The following is a 23,200-nucleotide window of genomic DNA, read 5'->3' on the forward strand; positions in this document are numbered from 1 at the left end:
TTAGCGGAAGAAGCACAGAAGATCACTTTTGGGGGGGAAATCAAAGTAATATCTCTACACAATATATGCGGGGTACTGCAACAGAAGGCAGAGAAATGGATCACTGACGCCAGATTATTAAAATATGAAGGAATTTTGATTTCCTCTCCAAAATTAACATTAGGAACAACCTCCCTACAGAACCCTGCTCAATTTCTTTATGGGGAACCAAATGAGTCCTTAGGACACGATTGCCTCCGAAATATAGAAGAGCAAACGAAATTGAGACCTGATCTAGAGGAGGTGGAATTACCCATCGGTGAACAGATATATGTGGATGGTTCCTCGAGAGTAGTCGAGGGAAAGCAAAAATCAGGATACGCGTTAGTAAACGGGAAAACATTTGAGATAGTGGAATCTGGACCTTTGAGTCCTAGCTGGTCCGCCCAAGCTTGCGAGCTATATGCCATATTGCGGGCCCTAAAATTGTTGAAAAATAAAAGCGGTACAATATATATAGATTCAAAATATGCTTATGGGGTAGTACATACATTTGGCAAAATATGGGAAGAAAGGGGGCTCATCAATTCACAAGGAAAGAGTTTAATACATCAGGAATTGATTACCCAGGGTTTACAAGCTATCAGAGAGCCCAAAGAAATTGCCATAGTGTGAGAAACACTCCGTAGCCAAGCAGGAGAGCGCACCTACTGGTTCCAAAACACAGTTTATATACTTTTTGATGACAGGACCCTCCCCTGTTTCCCCACTGGAGTGGGTAATCCAGGTTCACAATCTATCTGATGCTTCACAGACAATGCCTGGCCTTCAGTTTCCGGCCTGTTTTTGAGATGGTAATGTTTTCTCCCCTTATCTGGCTTGACTTAACATAGTGATTTTCACCTGATTGCTCTAAGGAGTCTGGTTGTCTGCATTTTAGGAGGTCACCTGCTGAGCTTTCTTATCACTGTAAGCATATCTCAGTACCACATTCCTTCCTTCTATACAATGTAACACTGCAAAAACAACATTTCTATTCCCACAAAAGGCATAAGAGAAGTCATACCCTGAAAACACTCTCCTAGCACTATGTCCCTTCTGGGCAGAGATCAATTCTTTACCCAAATGCCAGTCATCTTTATGGTAACCACTTTTTGTTTTCAGCATCTGTCAGTCTTTTGATTTTATCATGGATTGACATAGGATCTGATTGATATGAATCATCAGTCCCCAGTCCCCATGTCAAGATATTTGTGTTACGGAAACTTTTAAATTTGATACTAGCTTCAAAACACTTTATTTATTTTATTTATTTTATTTTTGGTAGAGAAGCTCAGAGACAGCTCTTATCTGAAGTTTATGGCTATAACCTCAGGCTTTCTTGCTTGCAGGTGATGTGTATGACATGTCTGGGCAAAGGATAGAAATAAATGAGGTAAGTGCTCAAGTGCTAGCAGAATCTCTGCTTTCTGTGAACCTTCCTGCGTAGGTGCCAGTGGATATAACCCACCCAGGCACAGCTCACGCTCATGTTCCTCTTGATCCTGACAGCAGGGAGGTGTGTTCTTGTGGACATCAGAGGCTTGTCAGAGTTGCATTCCCTTCCAATAAGGCTGCTTTGAATATGCAGGATGGGCAGCCTGAGTATCTACTGTTCCTTCAGCTTCACATGACATCCTACTGCATGCACAGTTCCTCTGAACATTTGACCATTGATATTGGTTGGAAACTTGGACACTGATGAATGTTATTATCCTTGGCAGTGAATTAAAGTTCTGGCTGGGAATCAGTGAGTTCAGTTCACATGCGTAACAAGGTCACTGTCAAATTCCCCTATGTCTGAATACTGGAAAGTGGGAAAATGAGTGACTTCTCCATTTCTATCCGGCCTCTACTTGTTGGCACAAACCCACATCTTGGATTTCACTGCTTAAAATGTCTGAAAACTGTAAGCAGTGATCCAAGTAACAAATGGCAAAATGATCATGAAAATCCCACTCCTCATTCCAGTGATTCATTTCCAGGCACTTTAAAACTTAAACTACGCACTGAAATTGGCTCCTTGTACTGAGCGCTGTCCTACCAGACTGCCCTCACTCAAGCAGCAAAATGCAAAGGGCTGGCTTGCTGGGGGAGAGATGCTGGTCTCCTGCCAACTGGCCACCCAGCAGCTCCTCCTTCCTCTGATACATGGTAGAGCAGAGTCCTGCAGGTTAAAAGGCCGCTGCCCACATATTCATGGAGTTGGAGTGCCCGGGCCTTGTTGTGCAAATCATTGTAGGTGGGGGGGCTGTGCTCTTGTGGCAAGTGCTGAATGTCAGCTGGTGCAGGTCAGAAGGATGACTTCTATCCTGGAAACTCTGAGCTCACTGGGATGGGGAGGGAGTCGGGATCATCCCAGGCAGGCTCAGCAGTGCATTCCTCCATGACACTTTGTGCTTTGAGCTTCTGTCTGTTTCTCCACTATGTTCCCCTCTGCTTGGGACTCCTTGTTTTCAGATAATAAGGGCAGTGCCTATGGAGTTGAACCTTTACATCACTTGCCTGTCATCTTTTTCCATATCAGGGCTTTTTCTTGCTTTGGGAGAGTAGTGTGGGGAACACGGCCTTTTGAATTCGGCCTCCACACGCCCCTGTCCCAGACAACCATAGAAATCAGCAGGATGATGCCTCCAAGCAGTGGTATTTTGAAGGCAGGCATTTCTGCACTGTAGAAATTCTTTAGCAGGGATCCTGTAGGAACATTTGCTTTGGCACAGCAAGGCATCTTTTTGGATACTCAGACTATCAGCCTGAGTGCTGCTCTGAAAGGCACTTCAAGCGCCTGTCCTCTCCTTTGACTCAGTAGCTTTCAAGAATTCCCAATTACTTAGATTGATCAGTCTCTGTCATGAACAGCCCTGCAGGAGAGGGATCTCTGTAAATGTAAGGAAGAGAGGGGGGGCTGTAGTGGGTAGGCATGTGAGATCTCTATTAATAACACAAAGCCATGTTTTTGCAGAACACAGAGAAGGTTGATTTCTCATACAACCCGTTAGCTGACCCAAAGTTTACCTTCTATGACCATAGCCTGGTTGAAGCTGTGAAGCTGAGTAATGTCCCAACCTATGGGTTCTTCTGCCTGCTCTCACTTTGTCACACAGTGATGCCAGAAGAGAAGAAAGAAGGTGAGGACTGTTAAAGGTACCAAACTGAGTGGTTCTGTTTACCTTACACCACCACAGTGTGTCTTCTCTTCACATAAGTTGTTACTGGTCCTTTCGGCTCCCTGGTGATTTTCTGTAGTATGTCGACACATAAATCAGTGTTTTTGGAGGTGCCACATGGGAGCCGAAAGGACCAGAGCCTCTACTCCCCATGTGTTTCTGTGGTGATGACATCACTGCCACCACCATACCTCATGTGCAGAAACTGCAGGTGCCACAGCTTTCCCGTTGTGGCAAACGGCTTGCTCAGCTCCTTCTCTATTCCACACATAGATAACTGCTACAAAACTTTTTTGACTTTATATTTGTTAATCTCAGAAACAAAGTAGAAGCCACATATTTTTTTTTCTTGTACGTCAGGTAACTTGGTGTATCAGGCCCAATCTCCCGATGAGGGAGCTCTTGTCACTGCTGCCAGAAACTTCAGATTTGTGTTCCGGGCTCGCACACCAGAGACCATCACTGTTGTGGAAATGGGAGAAATGAAAATCTACAAACTGCTGGCTATTCTCGATTTCAGCAATGTCCACAAGTGAATGTCAGTTATTGGTATGTTCCTTTTGCTCCCTTCTTTCCTTCATGGCTTTTCAGGCTTTTAAGCATCTTTACTGGCAGCAGAGCCAGTACCCTAAGAACAAGTTGTTCTTGACTTTTGAATACAGATGTCCTGCCTGAAGATCTGCTTGAAGGAACCACAAAATCTAACAGAGCATCTGCTCAGGCCAATGCAATCTGGGTGTAGTTGCCTGTGCTAAGGCTGATGACAGTTGCACTATCTTCTGTTCTAAGTGTAAGAAATGGTCCAGCAATTCGTGCCACTAAGGGGTTTTGAAGGGTTAACATTGAGGCCTGGGTTTAGGCGAGAAAAGAACAAAGGGATTTCTTCGGAGAAAAACTGCTGACTTTGCACGAATGTGCAGTAACTTCTGACAGCCGGCCAAGAGACCACTAGATAAGGAGGAAGAATAAGAGCCTCCCTGTCTCCCTGTCTCCCTGGACCACTAGATAAGGAGGAAAATATGAGCCTCCCTGTCTCCCTGTTCGAGCGGCCCCCGAGAAAGTAACAGAGACTGATAAGCAGGCGACATCGGATTCGGGAAACCAATTATAATAACCTTGCCTCTTTTAGAAGTAGTAATAAATATGTATTAGCCTAGGAGTATAAAAAAGTAGATGCCTTACGTAACGGGTGTGCGTCCCGGTGGAGCAGAGACTCCCGGCGCACCCAGCGCTGTTTGCTTGCCTCTATTCGTTTAATAAATTGTAAACTCTGATTGTAATCCTATTTGGGACTCAGTCATTTATAACAATTGGGGGCTCGTCCGGGATGGTCTTGGTTCCTGAATTCTGACTTGATCTAGGAGGGGCGCCCCCACCATTTGGTGGCTCCTGTTCGAGTCAGGTCGGGGCTAATGCCATCTTGAACCTGAATAAGGGCAAGCAAAGATTTAGATTTTTTATGAGCTCCCTTTGCCGGCTGCAGCACTATATTTTGCCCGTAATTCTGCGCGCGAAGATCCGAACGAAGACGACGGAGTCGTAAGTATTTAATGTGTATACCGTTCGGTTGGGTGGGATTCGGTTGCCTGTGTGTGTGAGAGTGTGATTGAGACGGAACGTAGTTCCGAAGCGATTGTGGAGGTCTTCTAACCGCGGTTCCAATCTCCCGCGAGGGACTTGGCCGGTGAAGGACCGAAGCGATTCCTATAGGATTCGTGGGTGGGTGATAGGTCCTAAACCCCCTGCAAGACACTCTCACTAAGGCAACCAAGGGCTGTAGGAATTGCCACAGTAAAATTCCTAGATGGGTCAGATTAAATCGAAGACCCGGGACCAGAGAAAAGGGAGCAAATTACCAGACATACCACCAGAAAGTCCATTAGGGATAATGATTAGAAATTGGAACGATAGGGGCCCCAGAAAAGGAAAAAGCAAAGTAAAAATGATTCAGTATTGTATGATAGAATGGCCAAAGGAGCCTTTAAGACCACATGTCTTTTGGCCTATTTTCGGATCTTTTGAAGACTGGGTTTGCCAGGCTTTAAATCTACATGTTAACTCAAAGGAACCTTTTAGTCAGGAGGAAAGTGATTATGCAAGGTTATGGATCAGGACTTCACGTCCTTTTCCAGCCTCAGTATTTACACTAAAAACAGAGGAGGAGTTTGAAGAAGGAGAAGAAAAACGGGAAAAAGAAAAAGAGGATAAATGGGAGCCATTAGATAATTTACCACCTCTATATTCTAACAATCCACCTCTGGCAGTGGCCCCACCTCCGGCAGCTGTGGTATCTCCACCGCCGACAGCACCGGAATCAGACCGACCCCCGGCTGCATGTACGAGAAGTAGGACTGCCACATTTGAGGGAGCCTCTCTATATCCCTTAAGAGAGGTACCCCTGGGAGGCAATCAGGGAGGCATTGGGTTTGTGGCAGTCCCCTTAAATACCACAGATGTAAGGAATTTCAAGAAAGAAATGGGGGCCTTATTAGATGACCCCCTCGGAGTAGCTGAAAGACTGGACCAATTCCTAGGTCCCAATACTTATACCTGGGAAGAAATACAGTCCATTTTAGGGATCTTATTTACTGTCGAGGAAAAAGGAATGATTAGGCAAGCTGGAATGAGAATGTGGGAGAGACAGAATCAGGCAGGACCCCCAGGAGACCAAAAATGGCCAAACGTGGATCCCCACTGGGATCATCAACAACCCCAAGGAAGGCAGAATATGAGGGATTTGAGAACATTAATCATACAGGGAATAAGGGAAGCTGTTCCCCGAGGGCAAAACATTAATAAAGCATTTAATGAGCAACAAGGGAAAGATGAATCTCCAACAGAATGGTTGGAGAGATTAAGGAGAAGTTTACAAATGTATTCTGGAATTGACCCGAATACAGTGGCTGGAACTGCACTCCTTAGAACGCAATTTGTAGCTAAATCCTGGGGGGACATAAGGAGGAAATTAGAGAAGCTGGAAGATTGGCAAGAGAGGGGATTAGAAGAGTTACTTAGGGAAGCACAGAAAGTATATGTTAGGAGAGATGAGGAAAAACAAAAAGCAAAAGCTAAGATTTTTGTAGCAGCAGTAAGAGAAAGTCAGAGAAATAAGACTCTGTCCGGAGAAAGGAGGGAGAAGGGAATAGAGAAAGCCCCTAGGGGGCAGTCTTGTCGAGAGAAATACACCATTCCCGCTTGTTACTATTGCAACAAGAAGGGACACATTCAGAGGAACTGTCGTAAGCGGGAACAAGATGAGAAAACATTCAAAGAAGAATAGGGGTGTCAGGGGCTATATCTTCTGGGGACGTCAACATCAACGGAGCCCTTGATAAAACTACTAATTGGTCCCCATAAAGAGGAAGTTTTGTTTTTAGTGGACACAGGAGCTGAAAAATCTACTATTCAAAAACTTCCAAAAGGAGTAGAGGAAGGGAACAATTATATGTCAGTGATAGGGGCAAAAGGAGAGCCTTTTAGAGTGCCTGTCTTGAAAAATGTAAAAGTAGAAACTGGGAAGAAAACTTATGTTAATGATTTTCTTTTGCTCCCTGAAGCGGAGTACAATTTACTGGGGAGAGATTTGATTTTAAGATTGAATTTGAGCATTCAGAGTCAAGGGGACGAATTGCAGATTAAATTATACACTTTGACACAAAAAGATGAAGAAGTCATTAACCCTTTAGTATGGTATAAGGAGGGGGAGACCGGAAGGATAGAAATGGACCCCATAAATATTCAAATAATGGATCCCCATCGTCCAATCCGAGTCAAACAATACCCTATACCAATGGAGGGTCGAAAGGGGTTAAAACCTGTGGTTGACAGACTTCTGGAAAAAGGAACTTTAGAACCGTGCATGTCGCCTCATAATACACCCATCCTCCCCGTAAAAAAATCGGATGGGTCATACAGGATGGTGCAAGACCTGAGAGCTGTAAATCAGCGAACACTCGCTAAATTCCCTGTGGTGGCAAATCCTTATACTTTATTGAGTCGCATATCTCCCAAACATACCTGGTATAGTGTAATAGATCTGAAAGATGCATTTTGGGCCTGCCCTCTGGATGAGGGATCCAGAGATTATTTTGCCTTCGAGTGGGAGGACCCCGAAACAGGACGAAAACAACAATTAAGATGGACTGTGCTACCACAGGGGTTTACAGAGTCACCAAATCTATTTGGACAAACTTTAGAAAAAATTTTACAAGATTTCACGTTACCTAGGGGGGTCAAATTATTGCAATATGTGGATGATCTATTAATAGCAGGAGAAACTGAAGAGGGAACCCGAGAAGCTACTATTAAATTGCTAAACTTTTTAGGGGAAAGGAGATTAAAGGTGTCTCGATCGAAATTACAGTTTGTGGAACAGGAAGTAAAATACTTGGGGCACTGGCTGAGTAAGGGAAAAAAGAAATTAGATCCTGACAGGGTATTAGGGATTCTATCTTTAAGACCCCCACAAACTAAAAAGGAAATTCGGCAAGTATTGGGATTATTAGGATATTGTAGACCGTGGCTTGAAGGCTACAGTGAAAAGGTCAAATTCTTATATGAGAAATTAACTAATAACCAGCTTAAGTGGTTCACAGAGGATGATCAGAAATTTGAGGAAATAAAAAGGGCTTTAATACAGGCACCTGTACTGAGCCTTCCGGATCTGGAAAAACCTTTCTATCTCTTTGTAAATACATCGAACCAAACAGCATATGGAGTTCTCACTCAAGATTGGGCAGGGATTAAGAAACCTGTAGGGTATTGCTCTAGGTTGCTTGATCCAGTAAGTAGAGGGTGGCCTGCTTGTCTTCAAGCTCTGGTCGCTACAGCATTACTAATAGAAGAAGTTAGGAAGATTACCTTTAGTGCTCCTTTAAAGGTGTATACTCCACACAATGTTAGAAGTGTCTTACAGCAAAAAGCAGAAAAATGGTTAACGGATAGTCGGATCCTAAAGTATGAAGCAATACTAATTGACTCACCTGACTTAGAACTGAGGGTAACCTCTGCTCAGAGCCCAGCACAATTTTTGTTCGGAGAACCACAGGAGGGAGTACAACATAACTGTTTAGAGGTAATTGAGACTCAGACAACAGTGAGGCCGGATTTAAAGGATGCTGAGTTGGAGAAAGGAGAGGCACTGTTTGTAGATGGCTCCTCCCGAGTAGTGGAAGGAAAAAGAAAATCAGGATATGCAATAATTAATAAGAACTTAGAACCTGTGGAATCCGGACCTTTGAGCCCATCATGGTCAGCTCAGGCTTGTGAGCTGTATGCCCTATGTAGGGCCCTGGAACTATTAAAAGGGAAAAGTGGGACAATATATACAGACTCTAAATATGCATATGGGGTGGTCCATACTTTTGGAAAAATTTGGGAAGAAAGAGGTCTAATTAATACTCAAGGGAGGAATCTTATACATCAAGAGTTAATAATAAAAGTTTTAAGGGCATTAAGAGAACCAAAGGAGATAGCAGTGGTACATGTAAGAGGACACCAAAAGGGATTGGATTATCGAATCAGAGGAAATAATCTAGCAGATAAGGAGGCCCAGGAAGCAGCCCTGAGGACCCAGGTTGTTAAAATCAATGTGATACGAGAGGAAGAAAGGCGAGAAAGAGAAGAAAAGAAATTTACCCCTGAAGAACAAGCAAAATTGGAGAAAATAGGGGCTAAGTTAGACCAAGGAGAATGGACACTGCCTGACGGGCGAGAGATATTGCCAAAAGCCTATGCGAGGCAAATACTGGAACGTTTACATGCACAAACACATTGGGGTATGAAAGCATTAAGCGATCATTTCCTTAAACAATTTGGTTGCATTGGAATTTTTGAAATAGCGAAACAAATTACACAAGGTTGTTTAACTTGTCAGAAAATAAATAAGAAAGTGTTTCGACAAGCAGCTATGGGAGGGAGAAAAACAGCTTATAGGCCTTTCGAGAAAGTACAAGTTGATTTCACTGAATTGCCCAAGGTAGGGAGAATGAAATATCTATTGGTAATCGTAGATCATTTAACACAATGGGTAGAAGCTTATCCTGTAGCACGAGCTACTGCACAGACAGTGGTAAAAATTTTATTGGAACATTTAATACCAAGGTATGGGATAATCCAGTACATTGATTCTGATCAGGGCACACACTTTACTTCTAAAATAATAAAATTGTTGTGTCAATCATTAGGTATTCAGTGGGAATACCACACTCCCTGGCACCCACAGAGCTCAGGGAAAGTAGAAAGGATGAATCAAACAATAAAACAACAATTGACTAAGTTAATGATCGAGACACAGCTGCCCTGGACGAAATGCTTACCATTGGCACTTTTAAACATAAGAACTAAACCACACAGTGAGACTGGATTATCATCATATGAAATGTTATATGGTATGCCTTATTCTCAAGGGATGCCCCTAGGGAACAATGTAATTGAGGATCATAGTATCCAGAAATACATAATTACCATTGGAAGGAGATTACAGGAGCTAAGAGAAATTGGGATGATGACTCAGACACCACCTTTAGGATTTGCTATTCATAAAATACAACCAGGAGACAAGGTCTTAATAAAAACCTGGAGAGAAGAATCATTGAACCCCCGATGGGAGGGACCGTACCTTGTTTTACTTACTACTGAAACAGCTGTGAGAACGGCAGAAAGGGGTTGGACCCACGCATCCAGAATAAAAGGACCAATAACTACCGAAGCCTGGAGGGTTGAGTCCACTCCTGGGGAACTGAAACTGAGATTAAAGAGGAACTGATATCCCAGCAATGAGGTTCTGCATGAATTAAGGGCACTGGATAAAGAGGACAAGTCTGAAGGGAGGAAAGGGAGAAGGCAAGACCGGGGTAGGACCCTCCACTGCGGTGTGTATGGTCTACCGAGGGAGGCAACCCCTATGGGTATTGACTGCCGAGTGAGAGGGCCTCGACCGGACTTCTCCCGCGCTAAGATCAGGTTGTCCTGAGAAAAGTAACATGAGAATCTCTTAAACCCATAATGAAATTGTGATTAGTTTTTCCAGGAGCTGGATCACCCCGAAGGGCTGAATGGTAACACAAGCTCTGAAAGCGGGCCCAACCTCATGATTGAAGGCGTTTCCCACACTCTCAAGATTGGACGACGAAAAAGGATAAGAAATGCTATACTTTCTGGTATTGTTTCTACAGGGGCAATTGGGCCATGGGCAAGAATGGAGGAATAACTTTTTCACTTTGGGGGAGGAAGTGGCTAGGGCCTTTAACCTTAGTAACTGCTGGATTTGTGGAGGACCGGGGGGAACTGAAAGTTGGCCCTGGGTAGCAGGCCCAGTTGAACCCAAGTGGTGGGTCAGTAATCTGAGCGAAGTTCATAATGGGACGCAATTTTGGAAAGAGGAAGGAGGCCCATGGCAGTTACACTCGTCAGCTCGGGGTGTATACTGCTTGAACAGAACAGGAACAGTGGCGGTGGGAAAAAGCGTTTGCAATTGGACTCTGTCCCCCGGATATGATTGTACCGATCCTGGATGTAGTCCTATAAGCTGTACAGCACGTAGTGGGAAATGGAACACCACACATGTTCAGCTGAGAAATGGGACTTGGCTGAAATGCTCATACAGAGAATTTTTTGGATCCGGATGTAAAACTGTGGCAAGAGCCCAAGCGGGGGGACAATTCGATAGTCGAATCTTAGACTGTCAACATGATAACACAACTAAGGAACAGCATGTGGTGCGGGTCTATCGCTGGAGATGGCAGAATGAGAATGGGAGGCGAGTGTTCTTTAAGCATTTCTGGTCAGCTTATAATATAACTGGCCACCAAGGAGAACTGAATTGTGACTGTAAGTGGAAACCCGATGCGGGAGCTTGGAAGTGCGCATATACGAGTACGAACGGGGCAGACATTGTAACAGGACCACTCGGTAACAAGGACACTCTGTATTATCACGCCCCAAGGGCTAAAAAGGGATGGAATGGTCCTTTTCCAAATGGGACATGGGCCCTAAAGGGACATTATTGGGTGTGTGGCAAACATGCTTACAAGAGGCTACCTGAAAATTGGTCGGGAATATGCTATGTGGGGTACATAAGACCCTTGTTCTTTTTATTGTCACAAACACAAGGAGATCATTTAGGAATAAGATTATATGATGACCTGAACAGAGTGAAACGATCTATAGATACTTCCTTAACCGGGGGTAGTGCCCAAAAATGGGGAAAGGATGAATGGCCTCCTGAAAGAATCATACAGCATTATGGGCCAGCCACCTGGAACCCAAATGAGTTGATATCAGGAGCCCGAGAACCTATTTATAATTTGAACCGAATAATTAGGTTGCAAGCTATCCTCGAGGTTGTAACAAATCAAACAGCGACGACCTTGGATCTTTTGGCTGACCAATCCACTCAAATGAGAAATGCTATATTCCAACATAGAATGGTCTTAGACTATTTACTAGCAGAAGAAGGGGGAGTATGTGGAAAACTGAACGATTCTAATTGTTGTCTACAGATTGATGATAATGGAAAAGTGGTCAAGCAGATAACAAAGGAAATTAGAAAGTTAGCCCACGTCCCAGTACAAACTTGGAAGGGTATGGATTGGGATTTCTTTTCATGGTTGCCTGGTGAACCATGGGTTAAAAGGATGCTGTTTTTATTTTTATGTGGTGTAATGACATTATTGTTTATACCTTGTATGATACCTTGCTTTACGTTGTTGATACGGCGAGTAATAAATAGCACCCAATTTGTGATGACTTCAGTGGAGAGAAAAGGTGACGTGTCGATAATGATGCTTAAGAAGTGGACACCCCGAGAACTGACTGATGAAATCCAATTGTTACTGACAAAGGTTGAAGGAGAGACACGAATTGATGATTAAAAAAAAAAAAAAAGGGAGGAATTGTAAGAAATGGTCCAGCAATTCGTGCCACTAAGGGGTTTTGAAGGGTTAACATTGAGGCCTGGGTTTAGGCGAGAAAAGAACAAAGGGATTTCTTTGGAGAAAAACTGCTGACTTTGCACGAATGTGCAGTAACTTCTGACAGCCGGCCAAGAGACCACTAGATAAGGAGGAAGAATAAGAGCCTCCCTGTCTCCCTGTCTCCCTGGACCACTAGATAAGGAGGAAAATATGAGCCTCCCTGTCTCCCTGTTCGAGCGGCCCCCGAGAAAGTAACAGAGACTGATAAGCAGGCGACATCGGATTCGGGAAACCAATTATAATAACCTTGCCTCTTTTAGAAGTAGTAATAAATATGTATTAGCCTAGGAGTATAAAAAAGTAGATGCCTTACGTAACGGGTGTGCGTCCCGGTGGAGCAGAGACTCCCGGCGCACCCAGCGCTGTTTGCTTGCCTCTATTCGTTTAATAAATTGTAAACTCTGATTGTAATCCTATTTGGGACTCAGTCATTTATAACATAAGCAAAGCTTATCTTGATTCCTGTGAGTTTGCCATCACTTGTTAGAGTTTGGATACCTCTGAAAACCTTTGTTTTGATGCAAGTGCTATGAATCTTGAGTGCTTCAGTCTGGTATCTGTAGAATTTCTCTCTTCTTCTTTATAGTGTGGAGTCCAGAAGGGGACTTGACTTTATACTGCAAGGGGGCTGACACCATTCTTTATGAACTACTTCATCCACCCTGTGATTCTCTCAAGGAGGAGACCACTGAACATCTGAATGTAAGTGCTTTCTTCTGCACTGCAAATCTGCATTTGATGGGACGATTGCCTTTTCTCCAGGTATGGAAATGTAATTTGTATTGAGACAAAAAAAACAGATTTCAGAAGCAGCACCCAAACACCAAATATATGTATATGTATATGTATATGTATATGTATATGTATATGTATATGTATATGTATATGTATATGTATATGTATATGTATATGTATATGTATATGTATATGTATATGTATATGTATATGTATATGTATATGTATATGTATATGTATATGTATATGTATATTTCATGGGGGATTAAGAGGGAAATTAATTTCTAAAGCTTTAGGTATCAAATCAGCTATCACCAGTACCATTTGAACTGCTCTAGGTTATCCAGAACATCTGGATGTGAATGTCAAATACAATGCAGGACATTCAGAAGAGCTGCATTACTATGGAGTAGGAAGTGGAAGCCAGATAGGATAGGGGAAACACCTGAAATAATACTATATATCTGTGTTTTGGCAGCTAAATTCCATCCAATTCTGCTGTTATTGTACAATGCAGGTGCCCAGCATATTCAGGCATGCCTTGATTGGAATAATTCAGATGATCAGTAAAAGGGCCCCAGAGCCTTTTACCTTCTTGAATACAATCCAAATCTGCAGTGATTGTGGTCTGAGAGGCCTCGGTCAGAAGGGACTGAGCAGGGCTGGGGCATAGTTGTGGATGCCCCATCCCTGGAAGTGTTCAAGGCCAGGCTGGATGGGGCTTTGAGCAACCTGGTCTGGTGGGAGGTGTCCCTGCCCATGGAAGAGGGTTGGAACTGGATGGTCTTTAAGGCCCTTTCCAACCCAAACCATTCTGTGATTCTATGAGAGTGTCACTTCCCTCCCCTTCCTCCAGATCATATATGGGCTTATTGCCTGGGTGTGGGAGTGTGGCCATGGGGGTCGGCAAGCCCCATGGTTGGTGATAACATCGGACTCTTAATGATGAGGCCATAAGGAATGTAAAGAGTTTAGAGGGAACAAAGAAGGGTGATTCAGGAGACGCCTTGCTGTCTCGGGTTGCCTGTTCTCCAGCCATTAAGGCATGGAAGTTGCTGGGTGTTTGCTGTTGCCAGGCAAAGTTGTTGACCATTGAATAGTTAGTGGAAAAGTACTGCTGTGGGGCGAATGGTATAAGAAGGGAGCCTGTCCTCAATATGGGGAGGCAACAAGAATAATGAAGTTATGTCCTCAATATGAGAGATGAAGTTAGGCCCTCAGTAAAAGATAATGAAGCTATGTCATCAATAAAGTAGTAGCAGTTACTGATCCTAAAAGAACCCTGGTCTCCGTGTGGTTATTATGCCACACCTGGGCAGCATGGAAAATGCAGCACTCAAACCTCGTGGCTTTTTATGTTGTTGGTGTAGAGTAAAATGTGGTGAGAGGTGGATGTTCTAGCCAACATTTACTCCCGCTTGTGATGCCAGCTCCTGCTGGTACAGAGCAGAGCACGGGATAACAGAAAGACTTGCCAGGGAGGTTGAGCAATAGCACGAACATCCCTGCTCACTGCCTAGGGGAGACAGAGAATATTGTGGGTGAAGGAGAGGTCAGAGCACAGGGAGATAAGCTGTGGATGTGGCCTGTCCCTAACGCACCTTTACTTCAGATCTGTTCTTTTGGAATCCCAAAGGAGAAAGTAAGTGAATGGGCTGTTATGGGAGGAAGCCTCAGTTTGCAGAAAGGAGTCTTGGTTATTCCACCAAGCACTGAGAATTGTACCGTCAAACACTGAGAAATGTACCGTCAAATGTACATCTACAGAAAGCACGCTTACGCGGACTTGGAGAGATGTCATGAGTGATTGTGCTCACACTGCGCATTTAGATCAGCCCCTGAACAAGTTGAGTGCAGCTCTGAAACTCAAGGCAGAGTTCAGTGTGTTTTATTTAGGTCTTAATATTCTGAACCTCATGTTGAGAAATGTGAACCTGGCAAACAACTGCCTGATTGATGTAAAGTTTTAGACCCAGAATGTAAGAGAGGCCTTTTCAATTTGTTCTTTGTAAGGATGTAAAAGTGACCTGGAACTAGTTTTTAAAAAGCACCCTGAGGTTTGTGATCTAAGGTGTTGCTTTTTTTCACCTTTCCTCTGCAGACATTAGGTAACAAGTTTTCACAAATAGCTGTTTGCTTTCAGAGAGTCTTTTGTAAACCAGAGCAAGGAGTCTGTTCTCCTTTGACTTATTCTGCCTCACCACTGTCTTGCAGGAGTTTGCTGGGGAAGGTTTGAGGATACTTGTTGTGGCCCATAAAAACTTGGATGAAGAATACTTTCAGGACTGGATCAGGCATCACCATGAAGCAAGCACTGCCTTGGAAGGACAAGAAGATAAATTGTCTGAGATATATGAAGAAATTGAAAAAGATCTAATGGCTGGTATTTCACAGAATCTGGGCCAAGCTCTGAGGGAGGCAGCAAGGATAGTGGTTTGTGAACAAACAGCTCAGTATGACTTCAGTAAACATTGTGCTGCAAACAGCTCAGTGAGTTGTGTGACAGGAGTGGTTTGAAATATGGCAGTGCTGGGCTTTCGCTGGCACCCCCGTGAGGAGCCAGTAACTGGGGTGTCAGCCACCAGTGCCTGGGAATGGTTTTATTTTAACTCACGTGGGTGTCAACATAGCTTTCTCATGATGAAGTGACATAGCAGAGCTTAAGGGAGATGACAGGGACACAAATATTTCATAGCTATCCGTTGTATGTGCAAATGGCTGATCTATTTATTTTCCTCTCTTCAAAATGCAAGGCAGTGAATAATCCCCAGGTCCCCTTCCATTTCAGAGGGCATCGTCTTTGTTCTTGCAGCCTTGGGCGGGATGGGAGGATGATGTCCATGAAGATGTTTGTGTCAATCTGAAATAGAGCTAAACTTGTGATCTTCAAGTCATTCTTCTCTCCATGAGTGTTGTTACAGCCCTGGGGTTTGCTTGTGTTTTACAGCCATGAATAATGAATGAAAAGGATGTGTGGGATCTGAGAGGAAGCAATTCAGCTTTTGCACTCACAGTAATGCTTTCCTGAGATCTTGGAAAGCTGGGGAGCTGCACTGTTGCTCCTTCCATTAGCTGTATACTCAGGATTCCAGGAGGGCCTGGGAAGAAGTATGTGTGAGCCTAGAAGCAGCTGACCTCTGGAAGTTGCATAGTCCATGGGGCAGAGCCTGCCGCCCTCCCAGTCTCAACAGAGTAGTGGGAAATGCTAATCCTGCAGTCCAGAGAATACGTTGTGCAAACGCTGTGTGGGTCATGTCCAAAGCAAGGAAAGACATGGAGGTTCAGGAGGTCAAGGAGACAGCTGATTTGCACGTAAGGATTATGAAGCTCATGGCCTGAGTAGAGAAGAGGTCACTGGCTCACAGGAAGAAGAAGCATGGTTCAGAAGGAAACACAGTTTACACCAGACCCTTCTCTGTATCCTGTACGGGAATGATTTTACTTCCAGAAGGTGCTGCACAGAAGGACAGAGAGTGGGTGTAGGAGTGCCTGGTTTGTGACAGAGAATGGATGCAAGGGCCAGAGTCAGCACAGGAGTCTTGTGTAGGCATAGAAGACTGCCAAGTATCACAGTCTGGTTGATGTCAAGAGCAGAAGTCCCTGTGTGTAGCAGACCCCTGCCAAGGGTCCTTAGAGTGAGTAAGGATATAAGGACAGCAAGGGGGAATAGGGACGGAACATGGTTATATTCAGGGAATAGTAGTAAAAATACTATTTGGCATTGATCAACCTAAAAATTAAGGATAATGGATGTGGGAACGCAAGCTCTTAGTGTTCCTGGGTGCATTTGACATCAGTGTCCATCTCTGGGCTTCCAAGTCAGACTCAGGCTGCCAAGAATGAGCAGGTACTCCAGTAGGTGGCTTAGTATGCTTATAAACATTTAAGATCTCACTAGCTGGACCAGGGACTACTGCTGCAAAATGTGGATTGTATAGTTTTCAAAAGCCTATGGAAAATATACTTTGTTTGTGAGTTGTGAGTTGTGCATTAATAACACTCATAGCTGAGGAATGATGAACATCCCAGGAAACCAAAACGGATCTTGTTCTTAAAGCCAGCCCTTGAATTTAGTCTCCCAACAGCAGGAGGTATGTAGTAGCAGATGCTGCCTAAACCTGACCTAGCAGTGAAACCTTCATGTCTCTTTGACAACAGGTGAAAGCCACCAAGTATCTCCAAAATGCAGAGAAAGCAGTAACTTTGAAATAACAAAGGTTTGTTTCTTGAGCAGTCTGTGGTTTAGTGTTGTGTGGTGGTGTGGAGTAGGGGGTGGGGATGGGTGTGTTGTGGTCTGGAGAAAATGCATTGCAGCCATATGACAGTTTAAGTATATGGCTGGAAGCAAGCTCAATGTTAGAGGATGCATATGGAGGTTTGGGGACAGGAATCCCCATCTGTCTTCATCCCTGTGTTAACTCTATAGCTGCTGTGAAGGTGACATGTGGAAGAACATGGACCTGTAGGTGTGCAAACGTGGCAAATAATTTCAGGTGTGTTCATGATCCAGCTGCGTCTGGGGGATTACAAAATAAAACATTTGCAGGATCAGAGCTCTACTCTGTACAGTAAATTTCCTGAGGAATAATGAAAGTCAATGCAACCTTATTCCTGGATCTCATTTGTGCTTGCTTGAGTAACTACATAGAGGTTTAATGCTTTCTCCTTTACTCACGATGGGAATACTTACCAGTTCCCTGTTGTTTTCTGTTAAGCTGCTAGGTGCCACAGCGATTGAGGACAAGTTACAAGATGGGGTCCCACAGACAAATGAGACTCTTGCCAAAGCCCACATTAAGATATGGGTTCTCACTGGAGACAAGCAAGGTAAAGGGGCTACAGTTCTGGATGTTTCCCTTCTCTTTCACTGGTGAGATGATTCTGCTAGGACCCATATTCTCATTGTCTCTCCTTTGAAAAACTGCACGGATGATAAACTTACAGGGCTTTGCTTCATTGCCAGCTAGACAAAACTCCAGTTAACTGGAATTAGACCAGATAACTGTAGCTGGTTCCTGTTCCTAATTCCTGTCCTGAGGCTGGAAGCAGTATGACAATAGCATCCGTTGCCATTGGAGAGGTGACAATGAGGATCCTGTAGTCTCTGTCTTACACTGTGAAAAGATGTCACTTTAGTACAGTTGACTGTCCTGGTGAAGAAGGCTTGAAAAAATTTGGTCCCAGTTTCCAGGAACTTTAATGCTGATGTTGATCTTAGTTCTGTTTCAATTTGGTCCTGGCATTCATATTCCAGAATGGAAATGGAGGAAACATAAGCTTCTGGAAAAAGCATTAAGTTGGAAAGAACTGTGAATAGAATCCAATGATTTATTATTTTTTTTCAGAAATAGCAACCTTGCTGAAACAATGGTGTTTCCAGGAGACCAAAAGTAATTATAAAACATTTCACCCAAAAAATGAACAGAGAATTTTTGAGAAAAATGAAGTGTCTCATTATTTCATGTTTGGAATGAAATAGTTTTCTATTATGAAATACCAAAATAATTTCCCCCCCCTAGAATATTCTAAATGAAATGTCTTGACATTCTTCTTCAGAGCTATGGTTTGAGGCTTTTTTGAAGGGGGGGGGGAAGGAAAGCTAAATATCCTAAAAATTTTTTTTTGAATCAACATGAAACATCTTGGTAGCTCCAAGTATGCAGACTGAAGGGTGTTTTGAGCTTTTTTATTTTGGTAGAATTACTTTTTTCTGTGGTCTTGTGAAGCCTGATTAGGGGAGATTTTCTGCTTACACCCATCAGGGTGAGTTGTCTGGCTGTCTTAAACTGTTGGCTCTGAAAAGCTGCAGGCCCTTTTGAGTGAGAATGTGAGCTTTTGTCATGGGTGTAAAAAGTCTGCAGAGACTGTTGGTGGGTTTGCGGTACTAAGATGGGTCATCTTCCTGATTTCTCTTTCTCAGAAACGGCAATGAATATTGGTTACTCCTGCAACTTGCTGAATGATGACATAGCAGATGTTTTCGTAATTGAAGGCAGCACATCTGATGATGTACTTAATGAACTCAGGTAAATGGCTGAAATATACAGCTTCATTACTCTGCACTTACAGTGGAACAGGGCAGTATGTTATGTTATTGTTATGTTATTGTTATGTTATTCCTTTTTTTTTATTTTTTATTTTTTATTGTATGTTTACCTGGTGTAGCTCATTTCAGGGACTCTAGATAAGGGCTAACCGACTTCCTGGAAGACCTAGCATCTAGACATAGTGTAGAAATCTCCTGTGAGGATAAACTCTGAAACTTCTTGTTCGAAGATGTGGGAATAGAAATGTTGTTTTTGCAGTGTTACATTGTATAGAAGGAAGGAATGTGGTATTGAGATATGCTTACAGTGATAAGAAAGCTCAGCAGGTGACCTCCTAAAATGCAGACAACCAGACTCCTTAGAGCGATCAGGTTAAAATCACTATGTTAAGTCAAGCCAGATAAGGGGAGAAAACATTACCATCTCAAAAACAGGCCGGAAACTGAAGGCCAGGCATTGTCTGTGAAGCATCAGGTAGATTGTGAACCTGGATTACCCACTCCAGTGGGGAAACAGGGGAGGGTCCTGTCATCAAAAAGTATATAAACTGTGTTTTGGAACTAGTGGGTGCGCTCTCCTGCTTGTGGGGCGCCCGCCATTGCAATCGCGAATAAATTACTACTTCACTGAGATCCTCGCCTGAGCCTAACTTATTGGCTACGGAGTGTTTCTCACAATTTGGGGGCTCGTCCGGGATAAGAGCTTGCAATTGTAAACTAACCTTTTATTTTCACAGGTAACTAATGAGTGTGACTTGTGATTGAGAGAAAGGACTGGCCTATAGTGAACTGAAGTGTTCCCAAGGGGGGTTTGTTATGGTAGTAGTGTATATCTTATTCTTTGTATTGATAATTATTTGGAAACCTAAGGTTTAAAAATAAAGACAGGGGAAAATCAATTATTAATTTTGTTTTTAGTGATTGTAGGCCTCAGAGAAAGCCTTGGTCAATTGGCAACTTGGAAAAGGCATGACCAGATAATAGTAAGACGGGATACCCCATAAAAATATGGGTGAATGTGACAGAGGGTTATGTACCGCAATCTGTCATGTTTGATGCTTGTGAGGTATTAGCTTGTGGAGATTTAAATGCCCAACGACAATTGAGCAGAGAGAACAAATAACTGGTAGAGACCCAACAGCCAGATTGAGAATAGCTGTATGGAAATGATCCTCTATTTCCATCTGAGAAAGGGAGAAACTCAAGGAGAAAACAGGTGAGAAAACAGGAGGCCCTCTTTGAAATGCGGCGGTTCAAACATTTGAGATTGAAACAGGGCATGGGGATGTGAATGCCTGGATAGAATGGGTCAAAAATACTGTCCAGAGTCTCAACCATAGCAATTGCTATGCTTGTGCCTCATGATGACCGATTGCCCAGATAGTGCCCTGCCCATTGGGGTGGACCGAGGATTCCCAGGGAATGCGATGTATGATTGCATTGTACCGAGAAAAGACTGCCTGGGGAAATGAGGCCTGTAAGTCTCTCTCTTTGCCATTCCCTTCCTTGCACGATAGCAATATCAGGGCTCCCCCTGTATTCTCCACAGCTATAGGTAACCATACAGCTTGCCTCTCACGGCAGGGTGTGAGTGCTACCCAGCATCTGGGAGAATTTGCCTTGTGCACGAGGACCTTGAATGCTACCGAGGACTTGATGGGAAAATATTCAAGACTTGAGATCCCCAGGGCAGATCTCTGGTGGTACTGTGGAGGGAAGATCTTACGGTCCATCCTGCCATCTAACTGGGGAGGCACTTGTGCACTTGTTCAATTAGCTATACCCTTCACCCTGGCATTTGAAAGAGAAACATCACAAATACCCAGAAGAAGTAAAAGAAGCTTAGGAGTATCATTTGATGATAGAGCGTACATAGATTCTATTGGGGTGCCTAGAGGAGTTCCCGATGAACATAAAGCCAGGAATCAATATTCAATCGAATAATCGCGATTGTAAAAAAACCGATTAGAGGCAGCTCACCTTATGCTTGTGCGTGCGAAATATGAATCTCTTGAACAGGAGGAGGATGACGCAGAAACTTTAATATTGAGCAAACAAGTGCTTCAAAAATTCATCAATGAACAAAATATGTTAGAAAAAGAAAAAGGAGGGATTGTGATAAATTAGCGGGTGTTTGTTCATTGTCTTTAAAAGGAATTCAGAGGATCTGCTGAGAAGATAAGGTTTTGCAATTTACGACCTTGTTAAGGGGGAAGACTAAGCAAGTAGATAGTGGGGTGGGGGTGTTGGATAAACATCCTTGGTAAAACAAAGACTCTGTGAAATACTGTTTCCCGCTTCACTACCCTCCCCCTTGAACACGAGCACAATGCATGATCATTGAAAGAAAAACAACGACCCCCAACAACGAACTGCACAGCTTCAGAAGGTCCAACAAGTCCTGACAAGCCGAAACTTGGATGCTATAAAACGGCGACACTGAAAAGGGAAAGTTGCGTGCTGTGGTGGAGCGGAGACTCCCCAGCCGCCCAGCGCTGTTTTGCTTGTGCCTGCTTACTTAATTAATAAAATATTTCTGATAGACCAAGAAATTTGTATGGTCTCACTTATAACAAATTTGGTGCCGTGACTCGGATGAAGACGGATTGACTGGGAATCCCTCTAGGGGAGGCGCCCCGCCGATTCTGGCGGCCCCGGGAACGGGAAATCCTGCTCGAGCCCTTCACCGACGAACCCAAAATTAGGCACAAGCAAATAAAACCGGTAACCCCAAGCAATCTTTGTGCACGAAGACCGAACGAAGACCCACGGGGTGGGTAAGTATAGGCCGGTGATCCGTTCGGTTGGGGTTGGTGATCCCGGAGTGCGTCTGTGTGAGACGTCCAATTGCGGACGAAGTGAGTGTGGACCCCTCAGTAGTGCGGTTCCCACATCCCGCGAGGGACTGGGCCACGACCAGGGGGAAGCGGCTGTGTGTGTGTGTGAAGGCACTCCGGAAGATGGGACAGAAGAAGAGTAAGCCTTCTGGTCCCATGGGTGGGGTAATGCCTAGTGCTAGGTTGCCCCCTATTCCCACAGATAGTCCACTGGGGTTAATGATTAAGAATTGGAGTGATTCCCCTTTTAGGCGGGGAAAGGATAAAGTAAAAATGATTCATTATTGTGTTGAAGTTTGGGGAGGTAGGCAAATTATTGGCCCATATTTGGGTCGTTTGAAGACTGGGTTTGCCAAGCCTTAAACATTTATGTAAATACAAAGGAACCTTTTTGTTTAGAGGGGAGCGAATATGCGAGCCTTTGGATTGGCTCAGAGAATCGAGTTAATCTGTACCCTCTGTACCCTTTAAAAGAAAAAGGAGGGGCAAAATTACAAATTGTGGAGCAAGAGATAAAGTACCTGGGTCACCAGTTAAGTAAGGGGACTAAGAAGTTAGACCCAGGCAGAATCAGTGGAATATTGGCTTTAGCGTCCCCGCGAACTAAAAGGCAGGTACGGCAACTGTTAGGGTTGACCGGATACTGTAGACAATGGATAGAAGATTATAGTGGAAAGGTTAAATTTTTATATAACAAGCTGAATAAGGATGGATTACTCAAATGGACAAAAGAAGATGAGGAACGACTGAACAAGTTAAAGGAGGAACTAGTACGCCCCCCAGTGTTAAGCTTACCAGATTTAAGGAGGCTGTTTTGTTTTGTTTTGTTTTTTTTGTGAACAGCGCAGCAGGCACGGCATACGGAGTGCTGGCCCAAGAATGGGCAAGGAGTTAAAAAAAAAAACAAACCTGTGGCCTATTTGTCTAAATTATTGGATCCGGTTAGCCGGGGTTGGCCAAACTGTTTGCAGGTAGTGGTAGCTGCTGCCTTGTTAGCGGAAGAAGCACAGAAGATCACTTTTGGGGGGGAAATCAAAGTAATATCTCTACACAATATATGCGGGGTACTGCAACAGAAGGCAGAGAAATGGATCACTGACGCCAGATTATTAAAATATGAAGGAATTTTGATTTCCTCTCCAAAATTAACATTAGGAACAACCTCCCTACAGAACCCTGCTCAATTTCTTTATGGGGAACCAAATGAGTCCTTAGGACACGATTGCCTCCGAAATATAGAAGAGCAAACGAAATTGAGACCTGATCTAGAGGAGGTGGAATTACCCATCGGTGAACAGATATATGTGGATGGTTCCTCGAGAGTAGTCGAGGGAAAGCAAAAATCAGGATACGCGTTAGTAAACGGGAAAACATTTGAGATAGTGGAATCTGGACCTTTGAGTCCTAGCTGGTCCGCCCAAG

The 23,200-nt window shown here is 43.7% G+C and overlaps 2 protein-coding genes and 1 long non-coding RNA gene across 3 annotated transcripts in view; 1 reads left to right on the forward strand and 2 right to left on the reverse strand.

The window, feature by feature from the left end:
* LOC308184893 overlaps positions 1-23,200 on the reverse strand; it is a 470,974-nt gene that overhangs the window by 216,647 nt on the left and 231,127 nt on the right. The window lies entirely within an intron of this gene.
* Positions 1-23,200, reverse strand: part of LOC308184773 (uncharacterized protein) — a 242,858-nt gene that overhangs the window by 175,825 nt on the left and 43,833 nt on the right. The gene's annotated exons all lie outside the window — the stretch shown is intronic.
* Positions 1-23,200, forward strand: part of LOC308184981 (phospholipid-transporting ATPase FetA-like) — a gene marked incomplete at its 3' end in the record, with an annotated part of 46,641 nt that overhangs the window by 8,259 nt on the left and 15,182 nt on the right. Inside the window, exons 2-8 of the mRNA XM_080572525.1 lie at positions 1,371-1,414; positions 2,981-3,146; positions 12,747-12,862; positions 15,110-15,278; positions 17,054-17,112; positions 17,611-17,722; positions 18,816-18,921. Of these exons, the coding sequence (XP_080428651.1) occupies positions 1,385-1,414; positions 2,981-3,146; positions 12,747-12,862; positions 15,110-15,278; positions 17,054-17,112; positions 17,611-17,722; positions 18,816-18,921 (758 nt within the window). The 5' untranslated portion in view covers positions 1,371-1,384. The remainder of the gene's footprint in view (positions 1-1,370; positions 1,415-2,980; positions 3,147-12,746; positions 12,863-15,109; positions 15,279-17,053; positions 17,113-17,610; positions 17,723-18,815; positions 18,922-23,200) is intronic.

This window comes from Anser brachyrhynchus, assembly GCF_964034855.1.
Source record: "Anser brachyrhynchus genome assembly, chromosome: W".
NCBI lineage: Eukaryota > Metazoa > Chordata > Aves > Anseriformes > Anatidae > Anser > Anser brachyrhynchus.